At 38.3% G+C, this 19,639-nt stretch overlaps 1 protein-coding gene across 1 annotated transcript; it reads left to right on the top strand.

Annotated features, from left to right (window-relative positions):
* Positions 1–1,266: 1,266 nt before the first annotated feature.
* LOC140227857 (protein rolling stone-like) lies at positions 1,267–4,544 on the top strand. Its single transcript, XM_072308250.1, has 2 exons — positions 1,267–1,348; positions 4,042–4,544. Exons 1-2 carry the CDS (start codon positions 1,267–1,269, stop codon positions 4,542–4,544), a joined length of 585 nt encoding a protein of 194 aa, XP_072164351.1.
* Positions 4,545–19,639: the final 15,095 nt, after the last annotated feature.

Below are 19,639 nucleotides of genomic sequence, written 5' to 3'. Positions count from 1 at the left end.
AAGAAATACAATGTACTACCATACTTTTAAAATGTTTCTGTAATGTTCTAATTATAACGCTACTGTCTAGGGGAAGTACTATGATAATCGTGAATTCGGTTACACTATAATTTCACTCCTTCTAAAGCACTCACAGATTCAAATATTTTCTTACCACATTTCTCTCACATAGCTTCCTTTAATATAGTATCAGGAACATGCAGAGCACATTTTTCACCGTGGAAACATTTGTAAACAATGCCTTTACACCCACATCTTCAAAACTCTTTTGTGCTCATGTTCTCTTGCAGGACCACGAATTGAGATCAGTTAAGATTTTACACGATGTAAATAGTCACTACAACTAGAAAGGCACTCAGAGAGCGGAGACCTCCGCCAAGCAGCTCATTTCCACCCGTACAGGCATGCTGAAACTCGCTCAGTTTCCCAATATAGAATCATTTTGCTTACGTCATCAGCTTCTAGCCGCGCGGTCCCTCGCCCCATCATAGCATGCGCACGCGTTGTAGAGCGCGTATGGAAACCTTAACAAGAAATATACGTGCATCTTGAACTCGCAAGTTCATTGACTGTATATGCAAAAACATCAAAAATCCTTCAATAAATTCACAAAAATTGCCAGATAACCATCAAAACTGAATTTTTTGTTTCTTATGTCATCATCGACATTTCCTGCAAGTTTCATTCAAATCCGCTCGCTACTTTTTGAGTTATTTTGCACACGGACAAAGAAACAAACGCCGAAGAAAACATAACCTCCTCCCTTGGCAGAGGTAGATAATTTGAAAAGAAAACGGGGAGCAAAGACCTCCGCCAAGTCAGGAACTCATTTCCACCCTTAAACGCGTGCAATATCCCAGAAAATGGAGCCTTTTGTTTATGTCATTGCACGGCGCCTCGCCCGAGCAAAGCACGCGCTTTAGTGCTCGTATGTAAACCTTTAGTACGCCCAGCTTGGACCCCAGGTTCGTTGACCTTATGATGGCAAAAGATGAAAAATCGTTCAAAAATCCATAAAAATTAAAGGACCAGTTGATACCAAAATTATGTGAGGTGGTCCTTGTGTCAATATCGACATTTTATGCAAGTTTCATTTTAATCCGTACAAAACTTTTTGAGTTATTTTGCAAACAGACCAACCAAATCCGATGACACTTAACCTCCTCCTTCCATGCGTGGCGGAGGTAATAATGATATATGGACTTGCCTTGAGGGGATACGACATTTCTTGCCTGAAGTAGAATTATATTGCCCGAGTCGAAGACGATGGTAAACAGTTCTAGTGACGGCAATCCCCCGAAGGTCCATATCGGTATTATGGGAATTTGCCCTCTGTCGCGAAACCCAGGTATGCGGCGCGCGTAGAAACAGCCAGCTCACACAGAAATGGCGCGTTTACACCGGGCACGGTATGAGCAACGGGCCGGGTTTTTGCTATGGTACGCCAAATGGAACCATGTTTTGGTTCTGTTAAAAAATCGCACAAAATGTTTCCCTTATGTCAAAATCAAGATGACCAAAATCAACAATAGAAGATTAATATTGTAAGAAAATTATTAGCGGGGAAGTGATATTGTAAAAGAGCCAGACATGGTCCTTTTGGTGCACCATAGCGAAAACCCCGTTCCTTGACCCGTGCCGGATTTGGTGTATTTAAAATGAGCTTAACAGCGACCGTCCTTTAATTTTACTTGTTAACCTACGTGGGTATTTGCTCTTCGTCGCGAAACCACTCAGCGAGAATCTGTCATCAACAGCAAATTTTCCCCACTGGGAGCGTGAAGTGCCCGGATGCTATAGGCTATTCCCCTCGTTTTTTAACACGCAAATCCCATAGGCGTTTGCCAAAAGGAGAAAAATTCACCCCTCTTCGCCCTGCTGGCCCGCAATTCCGCGTGTAATGACGAGGGTAATACATTTTTGTAGAGCCCCAGTTCAGATGTTTAACCCTATTCTAACTGCGCGCCACGATTTCGCAACGCGCAAAGCTTTTGCCGCGTCGTTTCACGACTTTTTTCATTGAAGTCTCCCGCATATTTTGAGACCAAATTTGCGACGTCCGGGTACACCGTTTTGAAGTTACGTAATGTTTTGCATATGCATGTCAACCAAAAAACAGCTCAAATTCATGATATCGTGTGCAAATCCAATGCAAATTGTGTTTTTTGGTTAAATTGATATAAATTAGATTATTTCAACTTTTAACCATTGAAATTAATTGATTCTAGTGTAGATAAGCCTGAAAGAGTGCCTGCAACAAGTTTTGGCAAAAAAACAATAGAAAACAAAAGGTTGAAAAAACAATAATATACATAAGAAATTAAGAAAACAATAAAAAACAAAGAAATTAATTTCAATTGAGCTATTTTTTTTATACGAAAATTGTTTGAAGTGTCTTGAGGAATTCTGACACAAACATTTAGCAATCCTCCAGTCTTTTAATGGAGTTATAGGTAAAAATATGATTTCATGCACAAATTTGCATAATTAATTTATTAAAAATAGAAAGGCAATATTTTTCTATTGTATGACGATGTAATCTTGTAGTTGACATCCAGCTCTATCTTCAGGCAAAATTTCGGGGCAATCGCGCGATCGGCGGCCGAGATCTGAAGGGGGGGTCAAATTGACCCCCCCCCCTCCCCCCCCCCCCCCCCCTCAGTAAAAACTTGGTCTCAAATAGCCCAGTTAGAATAGGGTTAATACGGGTAATGATAATAATTAGATCTGCACCATGAGACGAAACGTAGTACAGCGTAGTACAACTTACAACAGCGTGCCAGGTCAAGCGGCCTTGTTCAACGAACCCTGCTGGAATGCGACTCCTGAGCTGTATCCTCCTTGTGTGTATTGCGTACATCTCCGACAGATTTCACACTATCCCACCTCTTAAATCATGTACTTATAACCATACTTTTACGCCATAAATCTACACAATTTACCTTCATACCATTTGAATCATTTTATAATCTCAGTCGTTTTGCCATGCAATGTCCTTCACTTGTTACCTCTGCCAAGGGAGAAGGAGGTTAAGTATTCATGGGCGTTAGTTTGTCTGTTTGCAAAATAATTCAAAAAGTTGTGTACGATTAGAATGAAACTTGCATGAAAAGTCGATGTTTGCACAAGTAACACCTCGTTCAATTTTGGTTGTGAACCGGGATTCTTTTTTTTTTTCCAATTTTGAAAAATTTGTGTTTTTCTGGCATATAAGATCAACAAACTTAGGGTTGAAGCTGTGCCTACTGGAGGTTTACATACGCGAACTAAAGCGCGTGCTCCATGTTCGCCGGGCAAGGCGCCGTGCAATGACGTAAACAAAAGGCTTTGATTTTTGGGAAATTGCACGCGTGTAAGGGTAGAAATGAGTTGCTGGCTTGGCGGAGGTCTGTGCTTTCTAAGTGCTTTTCTAGTTAGTAATGTGCTTTTGATAGTAACATTTATTTGACTTTTTGTTTTGTTTTGGTAAGTTCCTCCCAATAAAAGTAGGGTCTACATAGATATTTTTACTCCATAATTCCATAAGTCTGATTTATACTGGGACCTGCGGCTGAACAAGCTTGCTTTTACGTAGGCCCCATCATATTTCTCAAACTATGACCATAGATCAACTCTAAACAGACCCTTGTGTTTATACTCAGACAAACTGTTGTACATTCCAATGAAGTTTATTTATTCAGTTAATGATTTTGAATTCCCTAATTGTAGTTTTTCTGTTCTATTTAAGTGGAAAATAAAATAATTTGAAATCAAAATTGAAATCATTCAGCTAACTTTTACTCCGGCTACTTTCTCAGAAAGGTAAGTCAAGTGCTCTTTTATTATGCTAGAAAATATGTTATATTTTCTTTGCATTTTCTATTTATTTCATTGCCCATAAAAATGACGTCATGTAATGTAGTCGTCGTCGTATCCAGAGATGACGGCACCGATATTAAAAAATCCCAAACTTTTGAGTCGATCGTTCGATTTCCCTCATACTTCTCTGATGTGTTCTACTAATATTGTTGCTTTCACTCAATCCACATTCATATTTTTCAGATAAGTTTCGGTACCAGATTCAATGGTTTCTCTTCAACATCACAACCACTCCTTGCATCTTCCTATCCGTTTTCGACTGGTGGTTTTGGTTCTATTCAACAACGAAAAGAGTGCCGACCCTGTTTTCAGTCAGCAATCTTCACCTTCCCACCGCCATCTGCCTGATCGAAATCTTCGTCACCCTGATCGTCGTCCGCTTTGTACACGTGGTCTACCCAATGCTGTACCTGATCATGTACTTCTTCTTCGCTGTTATCTACTGGGCGGCTGGGGGAACGGACATGTTCGGAAACAACTACATTTTTTTCTTGCTCGACTTCGGAAACTATCCCTACATTGCGGCCGCGACTGTGGTGGCCGGATTCTGTGCAACGCTGCTGTTTCAGGCTATTTTGAAAGGGTTGTACGCCATCCGTGTCCGGTGTATGGATAGTAACAGAACAGGAGACGTTTCCCCTACAGATGAGGTGTCAGTTGTTGAGCTCGGATCAATGAGCATGTAGTTATCATACTAGCGCCCTCGCCGTTCAAAAAATATTCATGACTTGAAGAAAAAAACTGTTCAATATATGCACGGCAAAAACATGAACATGTTACTGTGCTAACATATCACTGTTTTTTTTTTTATGCCTCCACCACGAAGTGGTGAAACTTGTGTATGGAGCTATGTATATATGAGTATACGGAGCTGTGCCTAGGAAATTCAGGGTGCGCAATGGTTCTGTAAGGCAAGACTTAGGCCATGGCGTCAAGGGTTTAAGTGACAATGATAAGATGTCACTATTTTTCTCATATTTTGAAAATAGCTCAAAGTACTGCCAAAAAAAAAAAAAAAATACCAGTTAGTGATTGTTTGAAGTAGATTATGGGCCATCACAATCACTGGGGGGGGGGGACAAGGGTTAAAAGTCAAGTAAACATGCTCAAATACCTAGATACTTGCTCTGAAACAATTTAGTTATCAAATGAAATCTGGCTGAAGGAACACTTAACACATTTGGAGAGTAATGGAGGCATATCAGTCGCCATATAGTGGACATTTGATTAAAATAATCTATTGACAATAGATTAGTCTATTGATTATAATGTACGAAACAATAACAAAAAAGAATACTTAAAGATCAATTAGTATATGTTACTTCTGTGTTATTATTAAGTCACTAAAATAATAATTCAGTTATGTTTTCTTGTATAAGGCAGAATGCGCACTGTGCGTTTTACAGCTTCAAATTAGCGCGAAGTGATAGCGACCTCGGATCTGTGTGAATCGCGCCAATTTGCCGCAAGTCAGCCTGATTCCATGCGATCGAGGCCGATCTGGACTTGCTTATTTCACTTAGGTGAATGTTTGAGAACGTTCGTCAGGGTTCGTAAACAGTTTTGCAATCTGATCTGTTTTCATTGCTGTAGTGGTAAACACCTTTTCTTGTCGCAAAGAAATTTTGAACATGTTCCAAATGACTTTGCTACAAGAAAAAAAAAATTGTGAAATTGATTACAACTGTTTATACAAACCCTGATGAAACTTCAAATTGGCGCTACGTTCGCAAACATTGGCCAATCAGTGAGATCCGGTCACCGCAGCAAGTCAACATCCCTGTACTGCGGGCACGAGTTCAGGTGCGACTGTTGGTGATGCCAACAACAAAACGTGACTTTTCTGCGGATCGGAGGGGGTCGTATATCGCTCCCACTTAGGTAAGATCTGTGTAGATCACTATCGTAGGCCCAAATCGCACAGTTGGCATTGGTCGTGAGAAAGCACAAATAACTTTAGTCCGTAAATGGCTAGGTCCTAAGAATGTAGCTTCATTCAATCATTGACTACTTATGTATTGTTAAAAATTGTCAAATACCATAGTACATATTGATTTCATTTGTGTGAGAGAGCATTTCATTACATTAAAAAATTGATCATCTACATATGCTGTACAATATCTGACTTTTGGAAACTTTTTTTTTTCTTCTCCTCTTCTTTTAGCTGATCATATGCATGTCACCTCTCGATTTCGCCAGAATATCTGTATCATAATTTCTGAATTAATATAAATGTAGTCCCAAAATTATGATCTAAAAGAAACATTGTCTGTTATTCTTGGTATTTTCGCTGTGATCACCCAATTGTGTGGATCCTTTCAGTTGTATTCTGCTGACAAAAGGATAAGGATTGTATGAATCCTATATGTTTGTTTGCTTTTATTGTTCCATATTCCATGTTTCAACAAATAAACCATAAACATGATAACAAACCCCGAAAAAATACGCATGGGTGAATTGTGAAACATAGCAGTTAAGGCAATAACACAAGTGAAATACGAGGAATCTACATAGAAGCATTGCTTGTAGGGTTCAGATTTCAAGATGCCGATATGAGGTAATTTTTATTTACAATCAAAAGGAATGACAGTTGACAGTTCAAAGAGTGTCGTTGTCACAAGTGAGATTCAATGACAGAAATAAAAAGTATGCACAAAGAAAGTCCAGGGGGTAGAAGAAATTGCGAGCGAGACATCGTCATGTCAGATACAATGACTGAAACACAAAGTATGAACAAAGAACGTTTAGGAGGATTGAAAAAAGTCGCTATAAGTACGAATTAAAGAAAAATAGTTTAAGTTTATGCTTAATGATTTAAGAGATTGGATTATTTTTCTATGCAGGTCATTCCAGAATTTAGTTCCTGTGGTACTTGCTGTTCTTAGAGCAGATACGGTTCGTACAAGATGAAAGATGAAAAGAATCTTTTTCCTCCGGTAGGATAAGAATGGACGTCAGTATTCTTATCAATTAAACATCGAAAAAAAAAAAAAAAAAAACACGTCGGGGATACCACCTGAATTTAAGCCGTACATGCACGATCCGATATTGAAATAATGCAAATCTTGGATCCTGAGTGTTCTACAGGGGAAAAAATGAAGAAAGCATTTATGTGTTCCATAAATGTTGCGAATTTGATTATCCGTATGGCTCGTATCTGTATCACAAGTAGAGAATTAAGTCTTGTTGTACAGTATTTTCCCCATGCCAGGAATCCATAACGTATATACAATGTAGGGCCAAAAAAAGGAGCAGAATACAATGAATGCAGAATATGCTTAGGAAAATATTGCTTTAACTTAAACATAATACCAACATTTTTTTTTTTTATAGTAGTTTACGCAGAAAATCAACGTAAACTTTTCACGTTAACTTACAATCAGTATAAAGACCAAGGAATTCTATAGATTGAACCTGATTCAATTCCATGCCGTTTACAAACAATTTGCCCGGTAGCGTATCGATTGTATTCTTAAAAGAAAAATACATAAATTTGGTTTTGATAAGATTCAGTGACATTTTTTTTTTTTGCCTGAATCCATTTTTGTACTGTCTTTAATTAAGTATTAATGGTATTCAGTAAAACTTGAGCGTTTTGATTCGAGTAAAAAATGCTGGTGTCATCGGCAAAGAGTGAAAAATAGAACAGAGAGGAGGAACTGCGACAATAATTCATACAAAGAATAAACAGTAGAGGACCGAAAAGAGGTCTTTGCGGTATCTAACAAGTTATAGGCTGTGAACTAGACTCGTAGTTATTCAACCTAACAAAGTTAGTTCTTTCAGTAAGGTAACTTCCAAACCAATCCATCAAAGGCCCTTCCACGAATCCCATTGTTGTAATTTGTACAATAATATTCCATGGTTAATTGTGTCAAAGGCCTTGGAGTAGTCTAGAAAGATACCTACATGTGTATTGTGTGACAGTTTGCATCGATGGCTTTAGTGATTTTTTTTTCAATCAATAGTAAAATAGCATGAATTGTGGAATGCTTTTTGAGAAACCCAAATTGGTTATTATCAATACGTTACAGTAGTTTAACATAGTTTAACCTGTACACACAATCTTTGAAGTAATTTAGAAAAGGTAGTTACTAACGCTATTAGACGATAATTTCCCAGTTCACCTTCTCTGCCCCTTTTATGTATTAGGACATCTTTAGTGATTTTCAACCTGTTGGGCACTATACTGTACATCATTCATTCATGACAAATAAAATACATGGGCGAGAGGTACAGGAATCTCATGTACAATATGTTTGAAAAGATAATCAGGAATACCATCATGACCAGCACTTTTTTTAGGTTTAAGATTGTTCACGATATCAACAATTTCGGATTCTAATACAGGCATTCAAAAAAAAAAAAAAAAAAGGTTGATTATTGCGATTACTTAAATACGTAGAAAAAGGTGTATCCGTGTCCGGGATTGCATTAGCTAAACTGGGTCCGATATTAACAAAATATGCAATAAACGCTTCAGAGATTTCTTTATCATCCCTTAACTCAGTATCGTTTTAACCTATCTGGTGAATATTCGATTTATTTGGTCTCTTCCAAAGTAAATCATTAATAACTTTCCACGTGGATTTGATGACCTTCTCATGGAGAAGAAACAGTAAAGAAAACTTTTCTTTTTTGCCTCACGTAACACAGAAGTAAGAATATTACAAAATTTAGCATATTTACCTTTAGCTTCGTTACTTTTTGTGACTTTAGTTTATAAAAAAAAGTTGTTTTTTTTTCAATTGACAGATCTCATTAAAGATTTTCATAACAAAGATTTCGATAATACATATCAAAGTATTGGCCATGAAACCAGCGCCAGCAGAAGTCTTGGATGTGATTTGTTATTACGATATACGAGTGCCAGTAACGAACCCTACAAGACTCTGCCAGATGTATATTCTGTTAACTCATTGCGTAATTATCAGACATACTGTTTCTTCTGCATGCAGTAGTGTTGAACACTAAACATTTGTGGACGAAGTTTGCTGAGATTATCGAGGATCAGTCTCTGTAATCAATGACCACTCTAATAAGTAAATTAGCCAATATTGGGAGTCTTGTACACGTTTTAAGGGAATATGAATTAGTGATATTTACTCTATGTTAAATCTCTCAAGTCACTTTCAAAGCATATTTTCACCATTGATAGGGAATATATTATACAAATTTCAAATGTTGGCGGCCATTTTGAATACCTCAAAACTCTCCTGGATGCAAGAGTTGCATCATCCAGATTCCTATTCAGTGACCCGCGTAAAACTCATCTTGGGCATTCATGATGTTGTCTCGTCAAAATCTTAGAGCACGATGACTGCTATTGCTTGAGAGGCCTTCTTTTTATGCCGTGGGCACAAACGTGCTCTAAGGCTGCCCGGTGGCCACGTTCCATCCGAGGAAAGCCTTGACAGAAGATATATGAAGAAACTCAAAGTGAGGGACCTGGAGTGTCAGGACGCGACTGACCGGGAGACAGCGTATAAATTACTGGCATCCGTGGTAGACCGCCGACCAAACCGTGGCTGACCTTTTAACCTTCGGGACTCACCCGCCCCTCCCCAGTCACTGAAGCCATAACTGCAGGCCAAGAACAAACTTAGCAAGACCTAAGAAAACTTAAATGAGGAGAAAAAAATAACGGCCAAAATCCCCCACGCAGCATGTTTCCGGTAAACGGTGGTGTCGTTGCCTCCGGTAACAGAGTGTTGAAATAGCATTACATACAACCTAGAGAAGTATTCTAATAGGCTACACTGTGGAAGACACTATCACCTCTTGTTTTACCAAAATAGGATTAATAAAGACGTGGTTTAAAATGACATCGGAAGGTTGGCCAGTATCGGAGGATGCATCTCCGACCGTGCAGGCAGCCATGAATAGTCAACACGGTCAAGATGAGAGCAGAAAGTGGTACTCCGTACAACGGGCGGACTTCAAACTTGGTTGCAGACGACTGCAGGACGTGTCAACACAACACGTGAGTATGAAGTGATATCTGTAATATACAACAACAATACTCTATAGTGAAGACATGAGGGATATCAGTTCAATCTCACCATGAACATTGCTGAAGCCAGTATACATAATAAGAGAGTATGGTTCTTGAATCATGAGAACAATCGCTGAATGGCGACAATGATTTCTTTGATGGGATATAACCAGGCAGAGCGTGGTACTTTGGAACGATCCACAAATTGCAAGGAACCATACTCTTCCCGTTAGGTTTTCGAAATTGCAAAGCGCAGTGCCTCACACAGTTATAGGACCTTTACCTGTGAGCATTTTGACTATATTAGGCTATTTTCTTAGAGCGTATTGAGTATTTTGGAAGGAAGTATATGTGTTAGTTTTGAACAGATTCGCAATCGCAATATGTATGACACTCATTATGTGCAAGGCTTCGAAATTGCAGAGCGTAGTGCCGCACACAATAGATTATGACTGCAGGCATGTCCGCTGTTTAAGTCGTTTTTGTGGTCTAGTACAGAGTTCTTTCATTATTTTTTCTGATATCTCATGCGTGCCACTCCCTTCCGCCCCACACACATATAATGATGGCTGCATACTCGTACTGAGTGTTTTTTTTTTTCTCTCTCTCTCGTTTCATTTTAAACCGTATTATAGTCTCGTGATCATTTTTTCCCATTTTAAAGTACGGAATTAGAACTGATGTGTTTCGATTTGATTTGCATTGTTAAACCATTCTCAATTTTATGAGTCTAACGACATGCTCCTGACAACCTTATCACACATGCAGGAGCGTGGTAAGTAGCTCTAATGTCAGGTTATGGCATAGAGTCACTTTTATTTCCATGCGATAATGTTGATCAGAATGATGAGTGGTTCAAGGCTGGAATTGATTTTGCATCTATTCATCGATATTTCATGTTATTCTTCTAACTACTTGATTGTTCATTGCCTTTTGCTTTATTTAGCTTTATTGAATAAGTGGGTTTTCGAAAACGACTTTTGATATAACTAAGAGTAATGAATTGGTATCGTTTTGCTCAGAGAAGTATTATATCCTTTAATATGTTTTCAGGAAATTTTCAGGAAAACGTTGAGATGACTAGGTTCTGTTGATATCCCGTGAGCGGATGCTGTGAGGAAGCGTCAATTTTCATGAGACCTTTCTGTTATTGTTTTTGCTCAACAAAAGCACTTTCTTTGTAATTTCAAGTCACTTTTGTACCGACAGTACTAATATAGGATAGAGCAAAACTTTTTACCTTATTTTAGTTTTGCTGCATTAATTTGAATCATTTTTTTTTAGAATACCACTATACCGTATGGTGTAAATATTAAATTATATCATTTGCTGTTGTATTGTTAATACGACTATGTTGTATATTGTGCCTGGAGTGCATGATCATTTATGTCATATTACTGTCGTTGTTTCAGTCTAATTTTGTTCACATAAAATTGCAATTGGTTGCTTTTTGTTTGTTGAATTCCATTTAAAGCTCTATTAAGAAGACACGCCAGAAGGTCAAAAGCTTGGCCATTAAAGGGGATGGCTATAGTAACTGATCAGTGGGAATGCTGGGGGATGATTGTTCCAATCCGTGTAGGGTTCATTTAAGTGTACATTATATATCTATTGTTCTGCGAAAAATTGCTTCAGAATGGTCTCATATTCAAATAATGTGCAGTTCAATGTTTCCAGGTTAGGATGTCTGTACAGTGTCGCGGCGATCGTTAACGGCCCGTAAAGTGAAGTCAGTGAAATGTGCCTGCAGTTTGACCTTTGATTTGAAGTAAAAACCTCAACCCCTGCCCCACCCCCATATCACACCTTTGAATAAATTACAGCCCGAGCTCCTTCCTGTATCTGACCAAATGAAAACAAAAATGATAAGCATCCGAAATTTGTGAAATAAGCCTAACCAGCCTGTAAAGAAACGTATTAGGTGTAGATGAATCGGGTGAATCCTTCTACAATCTGATCCTCATTTGGATTCTGGATACACTTTGTTTTAACTTCGTTTGTTTGTTTTGTTTGGTTTATTTTTGCATTTTCTTTCTCCAAATACAATTGCAAATGAAAACAGAACGATACAGATAACATACGAATCAATACAAAAAAAAAAATATCATTTGCGTAATAACATTAGTCTGATGTGACATATGAATCAAAATAACATATTAAGGCATACTGTATCTATTAACAAAGGAGAAATCAATACAGGGTACCGTCATCATAAGCAGAGCTTGACGTGGATGAGGCCCTATCTGAATATGTGATACCAATATAATATAATCGTGGGGGCTACATTTGGTTCAGCGTAGATTCAGAAAATAATGAAATTGTTGCATAATTAAACCATAGTCTTTCTTCAGAGAGCTCTAAGCAAATTTAGCAAATTGCATGACCGGAATGAAGAAAGTTGGTGCATTTGGAATTGAAACCTGAAACCTTTTCATTTTTTTTTCGCTCTCAATACTATCTTTCAGCCTCGAATACCATTCTGGTTTTACGCCCTCTATCGGTTCGCACTCGCAGCGTATTTCTCCTCTCTTTTGATAACTTACGTCGTACTCGCAGCGAAGACATTGGACCCGAGGCTTTCTATTTACTTCGAGGCCTGGACGTTTACTGCCGCCACATGTTATGTCTGCTGTGCCTTCTTCAATGTCGTAATGGACTTCGTGAAGAGCAGGAAAAACGTAGCATCTGAAGGTAAAGTGTTTATATTTCTAGAGTGGGAAAGGGTCGGGGAAAGGGGAATGTGATAAGAAAGCAAACAAACATAACAACAACCTCTAAGACTGCTATTTGATATTCCATCTATTTTTTTTTTGTAACATGGGTACAAGTAGGAACAAATGACTACGATAAAATACAGTGGACCATTTAAACTCAACCTTTACGCCGACACAGAACTAGTCTGCTTATTCTAATAACATATAACTTCACACTCAGATATACTTGTAAAATTTAAGGTCCCGCGGCTCATAATTTTCCCCCCAAATGGAAAGACTGTCAAACAATGAAAATGAAGATGAAGGTTTAAAAACCTTCATTTTCATAAATATCCTGTTTCATCTTCTAAGACTGTCACTCAAGATTCTGTCTGGATTCTACACGTCGTATAGACACGTCGTAAAAAAAAAAATATATAAAAATGGTAATTATTGACGAGTTATGCAAAATGGGAGTACTCATTTCTCATGGAGATGAAAACCTGTATAAAAAGATAGAACAGCGTAAAATTATCATTCCCACCTTTTCTCCGATATATCTTATACTTGTTCTACGGCATACTGAAAGACGCATTCGGCATTTAATTTAGAGCGAATAACAATTCACATACATAAAAGATTAAAAAAAAAATCCGTCAATACTATAATATTTTTGCCGCGTGCTGAGGACATCTATTCCCTTAATCTGAGGATTTGTAAGACGATTTTTGTAAATAAGAATATCCAAAATTCAAAAGCATTTCTTCAAGCAAAATGCTTATTAATCTCTCTTTCTCATCTTTCATTATACTTTCAGATAAATTTCGGTACCAGATTCAGTGGTTTCTCTTTAACATCACAGCCACACCTTCTTTCATTGTATCCATTCTTGACTGGTAAGTGCTGTACTTTACACTTAACTACGAAATAAAGGTTCAAGTTTGCACTCCAAGGTTAAAAAAAACGGCACCCATTTGGGTTCGAACCTGCACCTCAACAAATTGTACTATTCAACTTGTCATCTTATTGGTTCAACAATGATCCATGTGGGAATGGCTAGGTTAAGCATTTTAAGGTTCATTAAAGCACCCTAAGTGGTACATAAGTTCAACTTTACATAATTATTGTGTACTTCTAAGCGATTGTGTTAAAGATAATATAAAGTTTTGGTATTACCTCAAAAGTTTCCCTGAATTTCCTTGTCTTAGTTTGTGTTTCAGGTTAAAGTACCTTTCATATAACTAACACTGTGAGACTTACTCGCCCCAAAGTGCTCTCATGTCTTAGTAATCATTCAATAATGGTTTCGTACCAGAGCCGCCGCCGTACGGCGGCGGCGAGGTAGTACACGTATTGTGCGAGATAACTGCGACCAGCAGCGTGCAGCCCCATACGCATACTGTGTAGCTAACTGCGACCAGCAGCCCCATACGCATAGCTAAATGGGGCTTCGCATTGTAGCTTACAGGATCATGACAGATTTAGTATCGCGGGTAAATATCAACTTAAAATCCAAAAATTTCTTCAATTTGAAGACTTACCAGTTAAGTTGAAGCATTGAAAACAGGCTTTGGGCAACGTTTGGTTTTGCCAATAGTCCCTTTCTGTTCGAATTGATGAACGAATGTGACTCGGTCGAGAGGACCTTGGGAGAGCTACACTGAATTGACGGCCAGCGCATGCGCACACAAACATCTTATCCGTTCATGGATTTGAAATTTGTTCGCATGTGATGTGTGCGTATGCGCTGGTCGTAGTAATCAGTGTATGTAGCTCTCCCAAGGTCCTCTCGACAGAGTCACATTCAGTCATCAATTTGAACAGAAAGGGACTATTGGCAGAACCAAACGTTGCCCAAAGCCTGTTTTCAAGACTTCAACTTAATTGGTAAGTCTTCAAATTGAAGAATTTTGTGGATTTTAAGTTGATATTTACGCGCGATACTAAATCTGTCATGATCCTGAATGCTACAATGCGAAGCTCCATTACGCTATGCGTATGGGGCTGCTGGTCGCTATGCGTATGGGGCTGCTGGTCGCAGTTAATTGCATGATTACTAAGAAATGAGAGCACTTTGGGGCGAGTAAGTCTCACAGTGTTATGATAGATACTTTAACCTGAAACACGGAAATTCAGGGAAACTTTTGAGGTACCAAAACTTTTTATTATCTTTAAAATTCAGTGAGACGAAGGATGAATAACCATAAGGCATTACTTACAAGTATATTGTGGAATTATCCTTGTAAGTTATGTTCACAGTCTCTTTCTGCCTATTCCTTTCTAGTAAGCTGCATGAAGCCTCGCATACAATGCATCATTAAACACAAATTACTCAATTTCCTTTTCATATCATATTTTAATACGAAAATGAAATAAGATTTGTTCAATCCAAAAATGAAAAAGAAAACAAAATGTTTGTACTATTAAACGAACCTTCTTTCTTCTTTTTATTATCAACGAATTATTTTCGAATTAACCCTCTGCATGCCACATTAATTTCCTGCCCATAGGTATATGTGTGAAATTTGTGCATATTTGACTCATTGACGCAGAAAGGGTTGACAAACCTCCAAATTCACGAAACTTATTTCGGAATTCGTTACCAACCTTCGAAAAAACGAACCTTTGCAATAACACAGTGTTATCCCTCGTTACACTCAAGAAATGAGGTACGTACGCAGTGCACATATGAAGGCTATAAGTTGAGCTTTAAATTGGACGCCGTAAACCAAAGCTACCTTGTGATCTCATTAAAAAAAAAAAAAAAAAAAAATCCGATGATCAAATTTACGCGGTTTTACACTCAAATAAACTGGTTATAATACAATGTTTGTAATCATGGGATAGTTTTGTGTTAATGTCTTTGGTAAATGCTAAATTGATTTCGTATTTTAAAGTAAATTACTTTGAAATGGGTTTTCATTAATTGTTGAAATTGTGTATAGGATCAACATTAATAAACCTTCTTGAAATTAAAACTGAATTGCAATAAGTACAGATTGACCCAAACGGGACAAAACATTCAACTCTTATTCAACTACGGATATGTTGCGCCAATATGAACCAAAGAATTCTCTTTTATTTCTTAGTATTTACAGCACATGGGAAAACGTAGTGACCTTGCATTCCGTGGGCACCCATCTCCTTCCCACCATCATCTGTCTCATCGAAAGCTTCTTCACCCTGATCGTCGTCCGCTTCGTACACGTAGTCTACCCACTCTCGTTCCTAATCATGTACTTGTTCTTCGCTGTTATGTACTGGGTGGCTGGGGGAACGGACCCGTTCGGAAACCCCTTCATCTATTTCGTACTCGACTTCGAAAACTATCCCGGCATCGCGGTCGCAACCGCGCTGGTCGTTTCCTTTGCAATGCTGCTGTTTCAGGCTATTTTGAAGGGATTGTTCGTCCTCCGTGTCCGATGTATGGATAGGAGAAGAACAGAAGACGGTCTTGCTACGGAAGAAGTGGCAGCTGTCGAACTCGAGATGGAGAACGCATAATTAGCCAGCTCTATCACCGGTCAAAAAACTATCCATGCTTCAATACAGATCTGCTCAATAAGCCATCCCATTATATAAGGTTATGTGCACATAACGGCATAATTATGGAATTCCTGCTCAAACAAAGAGTAACCATAGGTGACCAGAATGTTCCATTAATAGACACGTCGGTATCAGGCACCCATTTCACTGTTTTGTATTGAATACTTTAACAAACTTTTCTATATTGCCAATCAAATACTAGGCTTGCTTTCAGGTGGATGTGATAGCAAGCACATATTAAGCATGACAAGGATGCATGAATAATCATTACATCACGGATGTTTATCTCAGTGAAATTAAAGACAAACACGCCTGAATGTGGAAAAAGTTCCTTCTTCTGCTCTTGCCCAAGTGAAATTGTGTATGCCCTATACATGTACAACAAATCTTGGCCTACTTCTAACTGCTAATATACAGCGTTCTTATTTTGGTCTAATTGATTGCAATCGAAAAGTAACATGGTTCAAATTTCTTACATTTCACAAAAGTGCATATATGCCACCGTAGGCCGTAAAACAGTGGGTATTACTCCAAAGTGACCCGCTACAACAAAAAGGTCCTAAAGTCGCTCACGGTCGAAGCCGTGAAAATCGAGTTTGAAGTCAGAGCATTAAAATTGGTCAAAACTTACGATTTTCTGATTTTGATATATTATTAGAGTCTAACATGTCTTCTATCATCTGTCGAAATTTTGAAGCAAAATGATCAAAGGAAAGATTAAAAAATAGCGTTTTTTCTGAGCCATGTTTTTTGGCGTTTCAACGAAGCAGAAACTGGTTCGAAAATTTGGATTGAGCGCCACAGATAGGTTCCGCCCCTAACAACGACCAGAGTGATCTCATTGGCCAGTTTGCTGCTTGCTGCTAACCGAAGCGTGAAGCTCGCACACTGCCCAGTCGACGATAAATATTGAAGATGAGAACAGAAAGTGGTACTCCGTGCAATGGGCGGACTTCAAACTTTGTTGCAGACGACTGAGAGACGTGTCCACCCCACACGTGAGTAAGGGCCGTGTCCTAGAGAAAAATTACCATGCAGATTTCGACGTTTATCAAAGAAGTCTCCCCATGAACCTTTTCGTTTTTTCCTCATAGTGAGATATAATTCCATGTAGTGGGAATAATCGCCAAAATAATGACGGAATATAATCCATGGGGATGTAAGCTTACAAAGCGTGGTAGGGTAGAACTTACAGTAGGCCCTTATGTATTAGGAGCCTACACTCCTCTATATTTGCTGCGAAATTGCAATCAACAGTTCCTCCACAGGCACTGTAAGCGCCAACTACGAGGCATTTGCATTAAAATGTAACCAGGCATTACCATCTTAAACCGTCTATAGCCGTCTTTTTGGTCGTGTTTGATTTGAGTTCTTTGATCTATGAGTACTCATGCGCGTATTAACGTGGAACAAATCACAACTGACAGCAAAGCATAGCGGTTGTTATGCATGCATGTCTTTTGTTGTTGCTTTCTTTATACCCATAGTGATGCATTGGGCTCTCCTATTGTGCAAAGGTGAGGGGTGTGAGTAAATGTCTTTCAGATTGCTCTCGAGGGGATTCGACTGCCAATATTATATGTTACGGAAGTGATAATGTCATTTTTTTTTAAACCTTGAGCGGAACCAATATCAAGTGCGTTCATAAATACTCGGACCAATAGTGTTGATATTTAGCTCATCATTTGATATATATGAGTCCTTCCCCTCGACTCAGCATAACTTCCACGTTTCTGTGATATCACTGTGACTAACAAAAGACGTGACGAGAGAACCACATGTATGTTATGCTCCGTCTCGGAGAGGGTGCATCCATCTCTTTTGTTAATCATAAGTATTTTAGTAATGATTGACAGACGAGATCACAACCAGAATCTTGGTTTGGAGGATTTTTTTTTCTTGTGGCCGTAGTCGAGTAATCTGAAGAAAAATAGAAAAAAAAAAAGTTATCAAGAATATAATGTGACCGTGCACCACAAAACGAACATAAGTCGCACAGGACTGAAAATAGGTGAAATAGGTTAACCAAACCAATCTTGAGTTTTTCATATTTTCTGAAAGAGCAAGACTTTTTCAACAGTTTTCTTGAACACTTTTTGGAGAAATATTGTGATTAGTTGTTTCTCATAGAACCCTATTCCCATTTCTCAAAAACCCTTTCCATACACTTCACTTTCAACTCCAATAACTTTAAAGAGAATGCTGCTACTGCACTGACAGTTGGTATTAATCATGTACTGAATGTGCTAATGAAGCATTTTCAATTTCAGCTTAATCGGATAATTCCTTTATTATTGTTGCTCCGGTGGTCAACATCCTGTTTTTTGTTCACTTCATCCCACAGCTAACATAGCTTGGTAAAGAATAAGCGCTTGAATACACTAATGTACTTCAGAGCCTGTTTTTATCAGTTCACACTTTCCATAGTGTGTCCTTTCTTTCCAATATTTAGATGGGTTGGGTGAGTCCATTTGAATTGAGTTATACACCATTTTAAAGCCTAGAGTCTGCTCTTTTAGAATCTGCCCTTAACTAAAGATCCATGTCTGGCGACTTTTTGTTTGTTTTGTGGTGCAGGGTCACATATGGATTATGTAGATATTCGTTTCACCGCAAAAGTCTGCCCCCGGTATTAGTGATGCTGAGGGTATCATGAATCAACGTAAATCAACATGCACTAATCTATTTTGTATCATGAAACCTTCAATCTATTACGCATTCATGTAACTGAACACGACATGTAACTGTCCATCTGTACCTCGATGAAAAATATTTTATTTCAACTTAATTTAATTCATTTATTTTATTCTCATTTTTCTTCCAACAAACAAAACACAAGGTAAATCAGAAAATCCATCATAAGCATGCTTACACAGTACAAAGTGCGAAGGATAAACAATAGTCAACAAAATAATAGAAATAAATTATTATTCCACTAAAAAGCAAATTGTAGATTGTGGACCACTCAAGAATTTGCCATGCCTTGCGGATCAGTGATCCAGGTGATGTTATTTTGTGTAAACCTTTAGTGAAAGCACACAGGCCTCTCATTTTTTTTTTTTTTTGTAATTTTCCCTTCTTCTATCCTATCCTATCTCTATCCACGGTCATCCCTCCCTCCTATTTTTCATATGCATAATGTACGAGCGCTGCATGTAAATCAAGCTACGCTTAAAAGCTGTAGCCATTCTGCATTATTCATTGTATTGCTGATACATTTTGCTGTGTATTGTAGAGCCAATGAAGAAAAGATACTTTCTTAACAGCTTATGTTTATGTATATGAACAGCACCAAAAACTATTTTTGGTGTTGCCGCATAAATTGTCAACCCGTCAAAAATTGTCGTCCGGCTCGGGGCGACAATTTGTGACGAAGTTGGCCGCATAAATTGTCGCCCCGTCGCAAATTGTCGTCTGGCGACAATTTTGATGACTATGCATTTCCTAAATTTTGACCTCATTGGCGACAATTTGTGATGGCAAAAGCAATTGTTGCGATATAGATTGTCGCCCTGTCACAAACTGTCGCCAGACGACAATGCTTGTG

The sequence above is a fragment of the Diadema setosum genome, chromosome 4, assembly GCF_964275005.1.
Source record: "Diadema setosum chromosome 4, eeDiaSeto1, whole genome shotgun sequence".
Lineage (NCBI taxonomy): Eukaryota > Metazoa > Echinodermata > Echinoidea > Diadematoida > Diadematidae > Diadema > Diadema setosum.
This window is presented reverse-complemented; position numbering and strand designations above follow the sequence as displayed.

Coding starts and splice junctions, on each gene's coding strand:
- LOC140227857 (XM_072308250.1), top strand. CDS start 1,267: ATGGTAAACAGTTCTAGTGACGGCAATCCCCCGAAGGTCCATATCGGT. Junction 1,349..4,041: donor CCCTCTGTCGCGAAACCCAG/GTATGCGGCGCG, acceptor CATATTTTTCAG/ATAAGTTTCGGTACCAGATT.